This window comes from Neophocaena asiaeorientalis, unplaced genomic scaffold, assembly GCF_003031525.2.
Source record: "Neophocaena asiaeorientalis asiaeorientalis breed wild unplaced genomic scaffold, Neophocaena_asiaeorientalis_V1.1 scaffold280, whole genome shotgun sequence".
Classification (NCBI taxonomy): Eukaryota; Metazoa; Chordata; class Mammalia; order Artiodactyla; family Phocoenidae; genus Neophocaena; species Neophocaena asiaeorientalis.
In genome coordinates, this window is record NW_020185321.1 from 5,106,390 (window position 1) to 5,121,304 (window position 14,915).

The window sequence follows — 14,915 nt, forward strand, 5'->3', positions numbered from 1 at the left end:
ACTCCTCACACCCACAGAGTCTCACATTGTTATCAGCATCTCCCCCAAAGCTGCCCCTTCTCTCACCTCCCCATTTCAAGGTCTGTTCCACCTAATCAGCCTAGAGCCCTGGATCTCAACCCTCAACAGCCAGTCAACCTCACATGACCCATCTACTCAGTCTCCTTTCTTCTCCACAGCCCTACAGTGGTCCAGCACTGTCCTCAACCCCTTCCTCCCTTCATCCTGCTCCATCCTCCTCCCAGCGTTCCCAGCTTTAGTCTCACCCCCACCACCTTTCCTGCCATTTGTTTCTTCAACAACTATTTAGAGCGTCAGGCTCTGTACTGGACACTGAGGACAGTGATGAATCATATTGAATGAAAAGTCCCTGAATGTTGCCATTTCTCAGGGTCATGTCTGAGACTGAGTGGGCTTTCCAGAACTCCAGCCCTAGTATCCAGTGCTTTCTGGGGCACTCCATAGACCTCTCACATTTCTTGTGTCCCAAATTGACCCACCCCTGCTGCTTACGTTCTACCATCCCTACCTGGTGATGCGTCTGTGTCCCTCACTGAACTGGTAGCTCCAGTAGCTGGGGCTCGAGTAGCTGGGACTGGGGCTGTCTCAGCCACCGGGGTGTCCCCAGCACAGGGTCAGCTCACGAATGTTACAGAATGGTAAGGACGAACGAATACCTAGAAGAAAGCATGCCGGAGAGATATTAGGGTCATGCCATCTGCCCTCTATCTCTCACTCAGACCTGACACCCTGTTTCTGAAACCAAAAAGCAGTAAATTTGGCATCTCCTCGCCTGATTCTCATCCTCCTGGGATGAAAGTCCCATTTTGTCAAGAAAATGAAGGGAGGCATTGGGGACCTTTGGTCTCTTAGGGAACATGTGGTAGTAGGAAGGAGGACGCAGAAGGCTAGCGGGCCCCACCGTTTCTCCACGCCCCTTTCATCTCCACTCAAAGGGACCGGACCCTCAAGCACGAGAGACGTAGATAGGTTCTGACATCTTGCAGAGCCGGAAAGCCCCTGCCTGTCTGGCGATCGATGGCGTCACTTCCGGCGCACTCGTGACGTCAGAGGCGGAAGCCACACTTGAAGAAGGGGCGGGAGGCGGCGGCTGAGACGCTGTCATGGAGTTGGCGCAGCAAGCGCGGGAACTGGGCTGCTGGGCGGCGGAAGAGATGGAGGCGCCCGTGGCCGCCCGGGCCCCGGAGTCGACGCTGCGCAGGTGAGGACCTCTCTAGGAGTGACGACTCCCCACCCTGGAGATAGAGTCCCGGGGAGTGAGAACCACATCGTCATCTAAGACGCGCCGCCCTCCCCATCCCCCTCTGCCCGAGTGAGAATAACCCTTGAGGGCGCCGCCGCCCCCCGAGTAGTAAATCCAGGCAGAGGATCCTGAACTGTGTGAGGACGTCCTGGCGGTGACTCCAACACTCCCGCGCCCATCCTGTGAGGCCGCCCAGAGTGAGGTCCCTTGCACCAGTGGGTTAGTAATGAATGCCCCCTCCCGGTGGGGAAATTGGATCTCCAGAGTAAGGCTGTCCCTGCAGCACTTCATCACCCACCACACACCCTAGCCCAGCCAGTGAGGACCCTCTGGAGTCAGCAAGGACCACCCCATTGAAGATTGAATGTATAGGAGTGATGACCCACAGCTGATAACGAGAGAGCCCCTCCAGGCAGTACAGCCCTCACCCCCACCTCTGGAAGTGACTGGAGATAACCCTCTCCCAGGAGAAAGGGAGCACTCCACCATGGAATGAGAATACCCCTACACACAGTGAGAAGCCCACCCTCTCAGTGACTGAGAACTCCCCAGGAGGGAATACCTTACCCCCAAAAGTATGGACCCTCCCTCCCCCAAGAGGTGAGAATTCCCTAGTAAAGACCTTAACCCCCACCACCCTGCGAATGAAGATCCTCCACCCTGTGTGACGTCTCAGGCATCCCCTTACATACTGTTCCCACAGGCTGTGTCTGGGCCAGGGGGCCGATATCTGGGCCTACGTCTTGCGGCATGTGCACAGCCAGAGGTGAGCCCGGCTGCGTGAGGGAAGCTGTGGCAGGGGAGGGGACCTAGGCGAGTCCTACAATAACTCCCCTTCCTCCTACCTCTCCACTATAGGAATGTCAAGAAGATCCGGGGAAACCTGCTCTGGTAACTGGTCCTCAAAGCTGTCCCCTCCTGTCTTCCCCAGCCCCCTCAAGCCATGTCCCCACCCACAGCCTCAGCCTCCCATCTCCCCCTGGAAGTCCCTGTTATCCCCTAACTCTGGCCTCATTTCCTCAGGTATGGCCACCAGGACAGTCCAGAGGTGAGAAGCACGTGCTGCAAGATTTTCTTTCATCCAAAAAGAGGACTTGTAGACCTGCTCTAGCCCCAGCCTTGTGCTGGGTGATGCTAGGGTCACTGTCACAAAACAGCCCTGATCCCTGCACTCACAGGGCTTACAGTCTAGGGGGAGAAGGTATGAGCTGTGGTTGGGGGACATGGATATGGGGCATCAAAGCTGGTGAGGTTGGGAGAAGAGACTGGTTTGGGAGAGATACTGAGACCAATATGGGACCCAATGTGTGCATGGTGCCCAGGTGACATCTGGGGTGGGGGAGGCTTCCAGGAGACCTCAGGACTTCCAGGTGTGGGGCTCAGTGGGGAGATGAGGACTGGGACGGAGACAAGAAACAGGGTGGGAGGCTAGATGAGGCAATCCCAGGAGGAAGGAGGGGGACAGGATAGTACCATAGTGCTCTTCTGGTCCTAGAAGTTCAGGCACCGAAACTGCCTAGGGAAAACCCTCTGCCACCTAACTGGGCAGGTAAGAGACTGCTGCTCCACACAGGGCAGTCAGGCCAGGCCGAGCCCCAGCCAGGCCATGCATCTGACCCTGTACCTGATTCCACCAGGCCCATCGGAAGTTGAAGCTGGAAGCCGCTGTTGCCCACCTGCGGGCAGAGATCCTGGAGTTAGACCAGAGCCTGGAGCTGTTGGAGCGAGAGACTGAGGCTCAGGGTGACCCATGGGGCTGGACAGATGGGCAGCAGAACAAGGTTAAGGAAAGTACTGATGGCCGCCCCTGTTCCTCTCACAGACATGGCCATGGAGCAGGCCCTACAGAGCATGCAAGACACCCAGCGTCGTGCTCTCCTCCTCCGGGCCCAAGCTGGGGCCATGCAAAGACAGCAGCGTGGGCTCCAAGGTCCCATCCAGCAGCTGCAGAATCAGCTCAAGCATCTGCAGGACATAGAGAGGTAAGCCCCAGGTGTCCGGGGAGCAGCCACATTCTTAAAGACCCAGTGCTCTGCCCGGACGCTCCTTGGGTTCCAGAATTCTGAGCTCCACTCCTTAAGATTTAACATCCATGAGGCCAGGAAGTTTTGTCATCTCAGCCACCTGTATTTCCAGTGCCTAGAATAGTGCCAGCTATATATCTAGAACACCGGTGCGGGGGAAAAAAAACGGTAAATGGGACAGCCCTGCCCTCATGGACCTCACACTGTGATGCAGAGGAGACAGGTGGTAAACTAGGAGACAGACCCTGTAATCATAGGTAGAGATGAGCGCTATGAAGAAAAGGTGACATGATAGAAAGGGAGAGGGACATCCTGCCCTAGGTATGATGGTCAGAGAAGGCCTCTCTGAGGACGTAACATTTGAGTTGGGGGAGGGATTTCCATGGAGAGGAACAGCAGAAGCAGAGCCCTGAGCTTGGCATGTGGGAAGAACAGCCAAGAGGCCAGTTCGGCTTAAGTTTCGTAGGCAAGAGGGAGAGCGTGAGGTGGTAGGTTGGAGAGGTGGACAGAGCGCCATGGAGGCATTGGAATTTTATTCTCAGGCTGGATTCATGGCCTGGCTCAGCCACTTACAGCTGTGTGACTTTGGGCAAAGTATTTAACTTCTTTGTGCCTCAGTTTCTAAGTTCCATAGAATGGGGATAATATTAATACCTACTCTATAGGGTAGGTATGATAATTGAGTGAGTCAAATCACGTGGAGTGCTTAGAAGAGTTCTAATACCCATTGTTGCTTTTCTGAGTGTAATGGGGCCACATCACATTGTTTTCAAGGGTTTGGAGCAAAACAGTGACATGATCTGTATGAGGTTTTAATAGGATCATTGACTACTGGGTAGAGAGCAGACTGCAGTGGGCAAGAGCAGGGAGACCGATGAGGAGGTTAATGCAGTCATCTAGCCAGGAGATGACAGTGGTCTAATTTGGGGTTGGCCTCTGAGATCCAGGCTAGCTTTGCTGGCAGCGAGAGGGGACACAGACATCTGTGCTGCCAGCTCCCTCCTCCCAGGAACCTCAGCCCCAACTGCACTCCTCTCTCCAGGAAGGCCAAAGTGGATATAAACTTTGGACCCTTGACATCAGCAGCCCTGAGCCTGGAGCCTGTGGTCCTGGTAAGAGTCCTGGGCCATGGGGGAAAAGGTGGGGAGCCTGGGGTTCGGTGGACCTTTGGGCCCTCCTCATGCTACACTCCCTTCTTCACAGGGTGATGTCCGAACAGCCTGCAGCCTCCGGACCCAGTTCCTGCAGAAGCTCCTGATGCCTCGGGCCAAGGGAGGCAGCATTCCGTGAGTATCCCTCAACCCCCGAGACCCTGCAAAGAACCTGGGCTTTGGGGGTAGTCACTTGTTACAGACATTGGGCCTCTGGGCTCTGTTAGCCCAGGCCCTGCCCTGACAGGGCTCCCAGGCTGGGAAAAGAGGGAAACAGACCATCATAGACAGTGACAACCCAGGTAGTTAGGGCTGTCAGAGGGTGGGGACGCCTGAGAGGTGCAGGGAACCCAAATGAAATGCCTTACCCAGCTAAGGAGACAGGACGGGTTCTCTGGTGAGGAGGGTAAAAGGTTGAGAGGGTGTTCCAGGTAAACAGCACACGTGAAGGGGCCCAAGACCAGCGAGTTGATATTAAGTGGGGAACTCAAGTCTGACAGGTGTAGAGAAAGAGCCTGGTTTCCAATCCTTAAAATGGGGACAATGACAACCCCTACCCTATAGGGTGGTGGTGATCATTAGAGGGTGAGTTGATGTGTTCTGTAACATTCTCTGTCCCCTTCCCCAACTCCACAGAACCCCTCGAGATGATCTCTTTGGAACTTCCTACCAGCAGTGGCTTAGCTCAGTGGAGGTGAGGGGGCTCTCAAAAAGGACACACCCTCTGCCCCATGTAAACCTCAGGGTGCCAGGACCTAACTCTTGATCTTTCCCCTTCTCCATGGAGTCCCAGCTCGTAGCCCTCCTCCATCCTGCCCTGACTTCACTCCTCTCCTCACCAGACACTGCTGACAAACCACCCTCCGGGCCACATCCTGGCTGCCTTGGAGCATCTGGCTGCAGAGCGGGAGGCAGAGATCCAGTCCCTGTGCACCGTGGATGAGCTCCAAGATACAGAGATAGCCAGGTGTGGCGTGGATGCTCCCACAGTCAGAGCAGGGCAGTGGGCTGAGTAAATTGGGACAGGTCAGGACCAGGCAGGGTGACCTGCTGATGGGGGTGGAACTGAAACCCAGTAACCATTCTGGCAGGTGGGCTGACATTGGTTACCCCCAAGGGCCCAGGCAAGGGGACAGGTCTCCTCTCTCTGCAGCTCGGCCCCTACTCTCAGCTCCCAGGCCCCAGACCAGCCCAACTCTAGCCAGGCCCTGCCGTCCATGGTGCATCTCATCCAGGTGACCCCCAGGACTCCATCTCCTTCCCAACCCACTCGATCCCCTCCCCCAGCCCCCAACCCCAAGGACCATGCCCACCCTGACTCTGCGCCTCGCTCCAGGAGGGCTGGCAGTCTGTGGCTGCGCTGGTCACCCAGCGGGGCCCCCTCCTGAAGGACCATCAAATCCTGACCCGGCACCTCCAAGGCCTGATGGAGCAGATGGAGAGATGTACCGTGGGATCCAGCGAGAGGTGAGGGGTCTCCATGGGCAGAGGCCTCTAGGCCATCTCTCTCCCAGAGGTTTCAGGTTATTGGACTTTTTCTGCACCTGTGGCTCCTGTTTCTGCATCTCTGCTTGCTCTTCTGGTTTGTCTCCCTGTGCTATGGCTCCCTGTGCATCCTTGCAGATCTGATCTCCCTCCTCTGTGGTGAGTCCTAGTCACCTTCCTTCTCCTTTGCTCTTTTCTACTTGTGCCCCAGGCAGGCATTGGTGCTGGGGCTCCGGAGCTCTGCCCTGTGGGCAGAACTCAAGGCCCTGCATGCCATGAGCCAGGAGCTGGAGGAGGCTGCTGGGCAGCGGCAGCTTCTGCTCCAAGAGCTACAGGCCAAACAGCAGAGGATCTTGCACTGGCGCCAACTGGTGGTGAGAGGCGGGACTCTGGGAGAAGTGGCAGGGCCTGGTGGAGGGCCAGGGTGAGGCTGGGACCCTTAAGATCCAGAACTGGGCCTCCTGGTGAGGGGAGGGGGCCAGGGTGAGACTCCCAAGAGGAATCAGGACCTGTGCAAAGGGGTGAGCAAGGGCAGAGGCTGGAAGGTGACAAGGAAAAGCAGCCCATCTCCGTGACCTCTCTGTTGCCTAGGAGGAGACACAGGAACAGGTCCGCCTGCTCATCAAGGGCAACTCAGCCAGCAAGACGAGCCTGTGCCGGAGCCCTGGGGAGGTGAGATGGGAGTTGGGGCAAATTCTGGGTAGGGCTGGGTCTCCTAGGGAGGGGGCTAAGCGGCCTCACACTGCCCTTCCCATCCCTTTCCTTCCCCACAGGTGCTAGCTTTGGTTCGGCAAAAAGTGGTCCCCACATCTGAGATGGTGGCACCGCAGAGCCAGGAGCTGCTTCGGTGTCTAGAGGAGGGAGCCCAGCATCTGCCCCATCTTCCGATGGGCACCCTGCTGCGGCACAGCCCTGGAGGGTGAGACGGGGCCATCGCCATGTCCCCTGCCATGGATGACTGTTGCTCCTTGGGCCCACTCCACAAAATCAATTCCAGTCCTCCTAGTGTTCCCGAGCTGCCAGGCCTCACCTTCAGGTCCTCAGCCCCATTCTGGAATCCTAGTCCTCAGACCCACCTCCAAGTTCCTGGGCCTCCTGAGTCCAGCTCCCAGCCCCCAGAGCCTCTGGAACCCAAGCCTCCCTCTCAGTGCCCCACCCAACCTGGATTTTCCCCCACAGGTTGCAGCCCCTCCCTACGGTCCTGCCATCCATCCACCAGCTGCATCCTGCATCCCCAAGAGGCTCCAGCCTCATAGTATTGAGCCACACACTGGGGCTGCCCGCAGGGAAGGTGAGTGCCTGTCCCTTAGGACCCGTCTTCCCACCTCTACCCCCACCCCAGGTGACTGTCCTTCCCCCTTCCTCCAGGCTCCGGAGCTGCTCCTCCCAAAGGCTGCCTCTCTTCGTCAGGACCTTCTGTTCCTCCAGGACCAGCGAAGTCTCCGATGCTGGTATCTGCTCCACATGAAGACCAGCCTGCCGCCAGGACCATCCACCCGGGGTAGGCCTGCCCTGCTTCCTTATCCGGCATCCCAGCCCCTTCCCAGGACCATCAGCGTCCAGGAGAAATCAGAAGCACCCACTGCTTATACAGTGTGCTGAGTGCTTTGAGCATGCTCACTGGTTTCATCTGCACAGCAGCCCAGGGGTTCTCTCCGCTTTACAGAGGAGAGAACTGAGAAGCAGAAGGCTTGGTAGCTGCCCAGACAGCCAAGCTGGGATTTGAGTCCAGGCCGTCTAACATGGGTCTGTGCTCCTAACCATGAGGCAGCACTGCTCATTGAATTGCCAAATACTCCTCCATCACCAAACAGTAGTATACTTGAGTAGTGAGAAACTGGGCTGTGTAGTTAAACTACCTGGATTCTCTCCTCAGCCCCACCTCCTCCTTGCTGCGGGATCTCCCTGTGCCTCAGCTTCCTCCTCAGTGGAATAAGCATGATCTTGATACCTTACAGAGTTGTTGGAAAGGCTCAGTCAGGTGACGCAGACAGGGTGTTGAGCCATGCCTGGCTGCAGCAGGCACTCTGTGTCTCTGGTGTGATTCTAGTCACTGCTACCTGCACACGCACAGTGTCTTCCAGTCCTTACCGTAAGGGAAGGGAGTATAAGACCCCAGTTTACAGAGAGGAAGCTGAAACTCAGAAAAGTCATTTATTCCTGGATTCACTTAGCAAGCACTCGCTGGGTGTGTGCCATGTGCTGGCCCTGAGAGCTCAATGGGGAAAGAGGTGAGAGCTGTCCAGGAGGAAAGATGGTGTCTCCAGTGGGCCTTGGGAGTCAGGTGAGGTTTCGCTCAGGAGTAGTAAGCAGAGGTCACATGATGCACCCCTCAAGTACTGGGCTGAGAGCCTGGGCTCTGTCTTGGGGCTCTGGGGAGCCTTGCAGGGTTCCAAGCAGGAGAGGGAAAGGATCAGGTTTAGGCTGTGAGATCACTCTGGCTGCCATGTGAAGGATGGACCGGTAAGAGGCTGAGGTTTGGGCCCAAGTAGGGAAGCAGGGAGGACACTGAGGGTTGGGCCGTGGAGATCGAGGGGCCATCAGGGGGAGGGAGGAAGGCATTCAGAATGACGCCTCAGGTATGGTGGGCTTGCACGTGGTAAGAGGACCTGGGAGGAGAAAGAGGATTAGGAGAGATGCTCAGGTGAAGGCTATGATTGGAGACTTGGTGACCCAATGGCTGCCAGGCACCAGGGAGCCAGAGGATTCATTGCTGCCCCCCGGGTTTCTAACCTGCAGAGCTGCTGCAGATCTGGGCATCCCAGGAAAAGGAGCAGAAAGAGAACCTGGGGCAGGCTCTGAAGCGCCTGGAGAACCTGCTGAAACAAGCACTGAAGCGAATCCCCGAGCTGCAGGGAGCTGTGGGGGACTGGTGAGACGGGGGCACGATGAGGTGGGGGCTGACTGGTGGAACAGGCAGAACTTAGACCGGAAAAAAAATGGCCGGGCGGGGGTGGGGGTGGGGGGCTGATGACAAGCAGAGCATGGTGCTGGGCGGAGGCCAGTGAAGGTCTGGAGGTCCAGGCCTTCCCTCTTAGGCCATCCCCTTCTCCAGGTGGGAGCAGCCAGGACAAGCCGCCCTCTCCGGGGAGCTGTGCCAAGGCCTGTCCCTGCCCCAGTGGCAGCTGCGCTGGATCCAGGCCCAAGGCGCCCTGCAGCAGCTGTGCAGATGAAGAGGTGGCTCAAAAAGAAGTCCAGAGCCTTGCATTTGTTCACCCCAACACTTCACTTCCCTTAATAAGACTTTTGGAAGAAAGCATTGCCTGGATGCATCAGCCCATTGTCTCTACCCACACCTGCTGTCCCCCTTCACAGGCTGTTCTGTTTTTCCTCTCAGTCGCCTTGCCACTGTCCTATCATCCCACTAAAGCCAAGAGAATGTGTGCCCCACCCTACCTGAAACTCTCCTCGTCACTTTTACCCTCAACAAAAAGTAATCAAGCACCTGCTCTAAATACTGAGGATCCAGCACTAAAAATAATGGACAGAAGTCCCAGCCTTCAGGGAGTTGTCATTCTAGGACAGGAGAACAGACCACTGACAAAATAAGTAAGCAAAATATTTAGTATGTGGAAGAACTGCTGTGGAGAAAAAGCGGTTGTAGTGGTGTGATTTTTAAATAGAGGGCTACACAGCAAAGGTGACACTCTGTAAAGGTAGAGAGAGAAGGAAGCACACGGGTATCTGAGGAAGGCTTGCAGAGGGGAAGACTACAGCACATGCAAAGGCCCTGCGTTCAGATGTGTTGGTGTGAGGGCTGAGGAGGCAGTGCATCTGCTGGAAGAGGGGAAGGTTTAAGAGATGACATTCCTTCTAGTTTTATACAATTTCTTTTGTAAATGTAAATTTTAAGTCTCTGAGCCATTTGGAATTTATCTAAATGGATTCAATTTTATCTTATTTTAAATATATCTCACTATCACTTATTAAAATTCTCATTGAGAGCAGTGATTGCCTCTGAAGGAGGGCTGGGTGGCAGGGATCAACCAAGGAGGAGACAAACTTTCTCGAGTTGGGAATATGTTGTACATTGAAGGTGGTGGGGTTACACAGGTGTATAGATTTTTCAGAACTAATCTAGCTGTACTGATTAGATCGCAGCATTTCGCTGTGAATTATCTTCAACTTATAAAGTAAAACTTTACATACCTAAACTTTATAAAGTAGTTTTAGGTGACTTGAGATGCCACCTTTTCATACACTAAGTTTCCATGGTTAATTTGGCTGCATCTGTGTTCTCTCCAAGTCCACTGTCTGTCTGACTCTTGTGTGCCATCCCCACGGTGTTTTAATTATAAAGGCTGTGTAATACGTCTTAGTACCTGAAATGGCTGATTGCCGTCTTGCTCTTATTTTTCAATGTGTCCCTGTCTCTTGCTAGGTTTTTCTCTCAAATGAAGTGAACTTTATACCCAATTTGCCTGGTTCCAGAAGAAATACAAACATAGATGGGGGTTTTATTGGGGTTGCAGTTAGTTTAAAAATAAGGGATATTTGACATCTTTGAGATTTTAAACCTGATTTTCCACCTCCCTTCCCATAACTCCTCTCTTGGCCTCCAGAGCACCCTCACTCTCCCAGTTCTCCTCCTATCCCTGGTTACTCTTCCCCAGTCTTTACACGTTTGCCTTCCTATGTGCCACCTTAGTGTCCCCCCTCCTTTTCATCTCAGCTCCGAGCCACCCCGCTACTGAACCTGAGGGTCCTTACCCCCATCCTTGCTCAATATTTCTCCATAGCACATCTTCTAACATACACTGTTTTACTTTATATTTTATTGTCCTCAAGCAAAATGTGAGCTCCATGTAGGTGAATTCCTCTGTAAACTAGATGGACAAACTTTCCTAAATATGATTTGAAATCCAGTTGCAATAAGGGGAAGTACTGACAAAAAAAAAAATAAAACTTTTACATGGTTTAAAAAAAAAAAACAGGGCTTCCCTGGTGGCGCAGTGGTTGAGAGTCCGCCTGCCGATGCAGGGGACACAGGTTCGTGCCCCGATCAGGAAGATCCCACATGCCGCGGCGCGGCTGGGCCCGTGAGCCATGGCCGCTGAGCTTGCGCGTCCGGAGCCTGTGCTCCGCAACGGGAGAGGCCACAACAGTGAGAGGCCCGCGTACCGGGAAAAAAAAAAAAGTAAGAAGAAATGACAAATCGGGGGGAAATGTTTGTAGTTTATAACATAAAAGTGTGTGTGTGTGTGTGTGTGTGTAGTGTCAAAGTGGAAAAGAAAAATTCCAAGTCCATGGAAAAATGGGCAAAATATATGAATGGACAGTTCTCAGAAAATATGCTCAAACTCTGTAAGAGAAAAGCAAATTAAAACCCCACTTTGATACATTTCTCACCTACCAGACTGGGGAAAAGGAAACCTGTAATTTTGGCAGCTCCCTCTGTTGGTAAGGCTATGGGAAACAGCACTCTGATACATCAGTGGATGTGCAATATGGAATATCTGTGAGATCATCTCCAGAAAAACTCTATAAGCATTTATTGGACTTCCCTGGTGGTGCAGTGGTTAAGAATCCGCCTGCCAATGTGGGGGACATGGGTCCGAGCCCTGGTCCAGGAAGATTCCACATGCCGCGGAGCAACTAAGCCCGTGCGCCACAACTACTGAGCCTGCACTCTAGAGCCTGTGAGACACAACTACTGAGCCCGCGTGCTGTAACTACTGAAGCCCGCGTGCTGCAACTACTGAAGCCCGCGCGCTTAGAGCCCGTTCTCTGCAACAAGAGAAGCCACCGCGATGAGAAGCCCACACACCGCAACGAAGAGTAGTCCCCGCTCGCTGCAACTAGAGAAAGCCCGCGCGCAGCCACGAAGACCCAACACAGCCAAAATAAATTAATTAATAAAACCCCAAAAATAATAATTTTTTTAATTAAAAGAAAACGATATAAGCATTTACTCTTTGCCCAGACAATGCTACTTATAGGAATCTATCCCAAAGACATTCTGGGTGAAATAAAGGTTGTGCGACCTTGTACAAAACAACTAGATCATATTCTTCAGAAAGTCAGTGGGGGTACAGTAGGGATTGTTTTACATTAAAAGAGACATGACAACCAAATGCAATGCAAAATCTTGATTGAATCAGGGTGGGGTGTTTTAAGTTTTTATAAGCATTTGCGTTTGAAAGTACATTTTGGGGTTATTTTTTGATTTGGAGGGTTGTTTTTTGTGGGCTTTGGGGTTGTTTTTTAATATTTATTTGGCTGCACCAGGTCTTAGTTGTGGCATGTGGGATCTAGTTCCCTGACCAGGGATTAAACCTGGGTCCCCCCGCATTGGGAGTGAGAGTCAGCCACTGGACCACCTGGGAAGTCCTGAAAGTACATTAAAAAAATTTTTTTTTATTTACTTTATTTATTTTTGGGTGCGTTGGGTCTTCATTGCTGCAGGCGGGCTTTCTCTGGTTGCCGCGAGCAGGGGCTACTCTTCATTGCAGTGGCTTCTCTTGTTGCGGAGCACGGGCTCTAGGCGTGTGGGCTTCAGTAGTTGTGGCTTGGGGGCTCCAGAGTGCAGGCTCAGTAGTTGTGGCGCACGGGCTTAGTTGCTCCGCGGCTTGTGGGATCTTCCCAAACCAGGGCTCAAACCCGTGTCCCCTGCATTGGCAGGTGGATTCTTAACGACTGCGCCACCAGAGAAGTCCCGCGAAAGTAGATTTTTGAGTCAACTGGGGAAATTTGAATATGAGAAATGAGAGATTGGTATATTGGATAATACTGTATCTTTATAAAATTTCTTTGGTGTGATAATGGTATCTTGGTTAAGTGGGAGAATGTTCTTAGAGAATGTGTGTTGAAGTATTAAGGATGATGTCTGCAACCTACTTTCAAATAGTCTTATTGTTCATAATAATACTGATTTTTTTTATTTTGGTAAAATACAGTTTAAAATTTTGAGACCCAACATCATATATTTTGAAATTATATATTAGACTAAAGCAAATATGTAGCTATGCTAATGTTACTGGGGACTAAGTTTTTAATGCAAATGAAAAGAGATACACGAGACTTCCCTGGTGGTCCAGTGGCTAGGACTCTGGGCTCCTAGTACAGGGGGCCTAGGTTCACTCCCTGGTCGGGGAACTAGATCCCACATGCGGCAGCTCGGAGTTCGCATGCCGCAACTAAAAATCCCTCATGCTGCAGCTAAAAGATCCCACATGCCGCAGCTGAGGATCCCGCATGTGGCGGTGAAGACCCCACCTGCCGCAACTAAGACCCGGCACAGCCAAATAAATAAATAAATATTTTTTTAAGAAAAGAGATACAAATATAAAATCCAAGAATACCCTGTAATCTTTCATTTGAATTGGAAATATTAGAATGAACTCATGGGGTTTTCTTTTTCTAAATTATATATATAATACGTATAATAAATATATATATATGTATTATATATATATTTCCCTAGCTAAGTCCACGGAAAAGCTCTACATATGACAACGCAGTAACAATGAGCAACCCTAGTGCCCAGGCTGTGGCCTCTAAATACCATTTCTGACTCAAAGGAACCAGGGATCCTTGGGGAAATAGCTGATTCTAGGTCTGGGGCAGGAAATGTGCAAAATGAGTATGAAGCATTTTGTACCAGAGAGCAAGGACGTCCTCCAAAACTACTGGGATTGAGTCAGAAGGACTCAGGAGTCTGTATGAAGGCGTTGCCACTGGCTAAAGATGGGACATTTTGAGCAGCAATTAGAATGACTTCAATGGGGACTTCCCTGGTGGTCCAGTGGTAAAGAATCCGCCTTGCAATGCGGGGGACGCGGGTTTGAACAAAGATCCCACATGCCGCAGGGCAACTAAGCCCACGTGTCACAACTATAGAGCCCACGCGCCTCAACTAGAGCCCGTGTGCCACAAACTACAGAGCCCACGCGCTCTGGAACCCACGCGCCACAACTACAGAGCCCACGTGCCCTGGAGCCCGTGTGCCCCAACTAGAGAGAAAACCCGCATGCCACAACTAGAGAGAAGCCCGCACACCACAAGGAAGAGCCCGCGCGCCGCAACAAAAGATCCCGCATGCCTCAGTGAAGATCCCACATGCCACAACTAAGACCCGATGCAGCCAAAAAAATAAATTAAATATTAATAAATAAATAAATATTTAATAAAAAGAATGACTGCAATGACTTGAAGCACATAAATATGTTTGAAAATGTCAGTTCATATTGATATTCACACACACATTCCTCACTGGTCACCTTTGAAGGGTGTTAGTAACCAACTCATTTCTTTCCCCCCGCCAACATAAAATAGAGAAAGAATCAAGCATTTTCTGTCTTCTTTCCTGTATGTGAACAAGTAACCCAATTCCTGATAAGGAGGACGTTTATAAAAGTCACTAATAATTTCAGAGAGAATGATAAAATTCGAAAACCACTATCTTCCATATGTTAATAAGTAATAGATACAGGTAATGATGATCAAGGGCTGCTAAAACTATTAATGGAAAGATTGATTGAGCTTTTTAAAATGGATGGAACAGGATGACACTGCTGATCAATCTTGGCATCACCAAAGGAGTACAACCAGATACCATGTGCTCCTGATGAGATACAGCAGGATTACCTCTTAAGTATTCTTTTACCAAATTAAACCTAAATCTAATCAAGCTTCTGTTACTGCAATAAATAAGCAAGGGAGAGGAGGCAGCGAGGGACAAGTGAACAAACATAATTAGTTAAATCCAAAATGTGAGACGTCCTATAGGACAATTGATCAGTTTCTGCAACAAATAGAAGACAAAAAAAAGAGAGGGTGGGGGGAGAAAGAGAAAGAAAAGAGGGAGGAAGAAAAAGGCAGGAGATGGGAAATTTTCAGGTTAAAAAAAGACTTTAATAGGATTTTAAAAGCTGGAACAATTTGAGCAACAAAATAACTAAAGTGTAATTGTATAATAACCGAAAGTATAGAATATCCATGAGTCCATACTGATACAAGTGATTTAATAACGAAATAAAGGGGGTACAATAG

At 51.5% G+C, this 14,915-nt stretch overlaps 1 protein-coding gene across 1 annotated transcript; it reads left to right on the forward strand.

Moving 5' to 3' along the window:
* Positions 1–1,088: 1,088 nt before the first annotated feature.
* Positions 1,089–10,844, forward strand: HAUS5 (HAUS augmin like complex subunit 5). Its single transcript, XM_024733851.1, has 19 exons — positions 1,089–1,222; positions 1,968–2,030; positions 2,123–2,155; positions 2,288–2,312; positions 2,902–3,007; positions 3,087–3,246; positions 4,331–4,400; positions 4,492–4,574; positions 5,076–5,133; positions 5,282–5,406; positions 5,593–5,674; positions 5,776–5,906; positions 6,136–6,298; positions 6,516–6,596; positions 6,698–6,843; positions 7,104–7,215; positions 7,293–7,425; positions 8,664–8,796; positions 8,980–10,844. The coding sequence occupies exons 1-19, from the start codon at positions 1,125–1,127 to the stop codon at positions 9,095–9,097; spliced, it is 1,920 nt and encodes a 639-aa protein (XP_024589619.1). The 5' UTR covers positions 1,089–1,124; the 3' UTR covers positions 9,098–10,844.
* Positions 10,845–14,915: the final 4,071 nt, after the last annotated feature.

Bases quoted from the DNA above. Each gene is read 5' to 3' on its own strand.
- HAUS5 (XM_024733851.1), top strand. From the start codon at position 1,125: ATGGAGTTGGCGCAGCAAGCGCGGGAACTGGGCTGCTGGGCGGCGGAA. The intron at 5,134-5,281 runs GTGAGGGGGCTC...TCTCCTCACCAG, and splicing joins AGTGGCTTAGCTCAGTGGAG to ACACTGCTGACAAACCACCC. The intron at 5,407-5,592 runs GTGTGGCGTGGA...CTCTCTCTGCAG, and splicing joins CAAGATACAGAGATAGCCAG to CTCGGCCCCTACTCTCAGCT.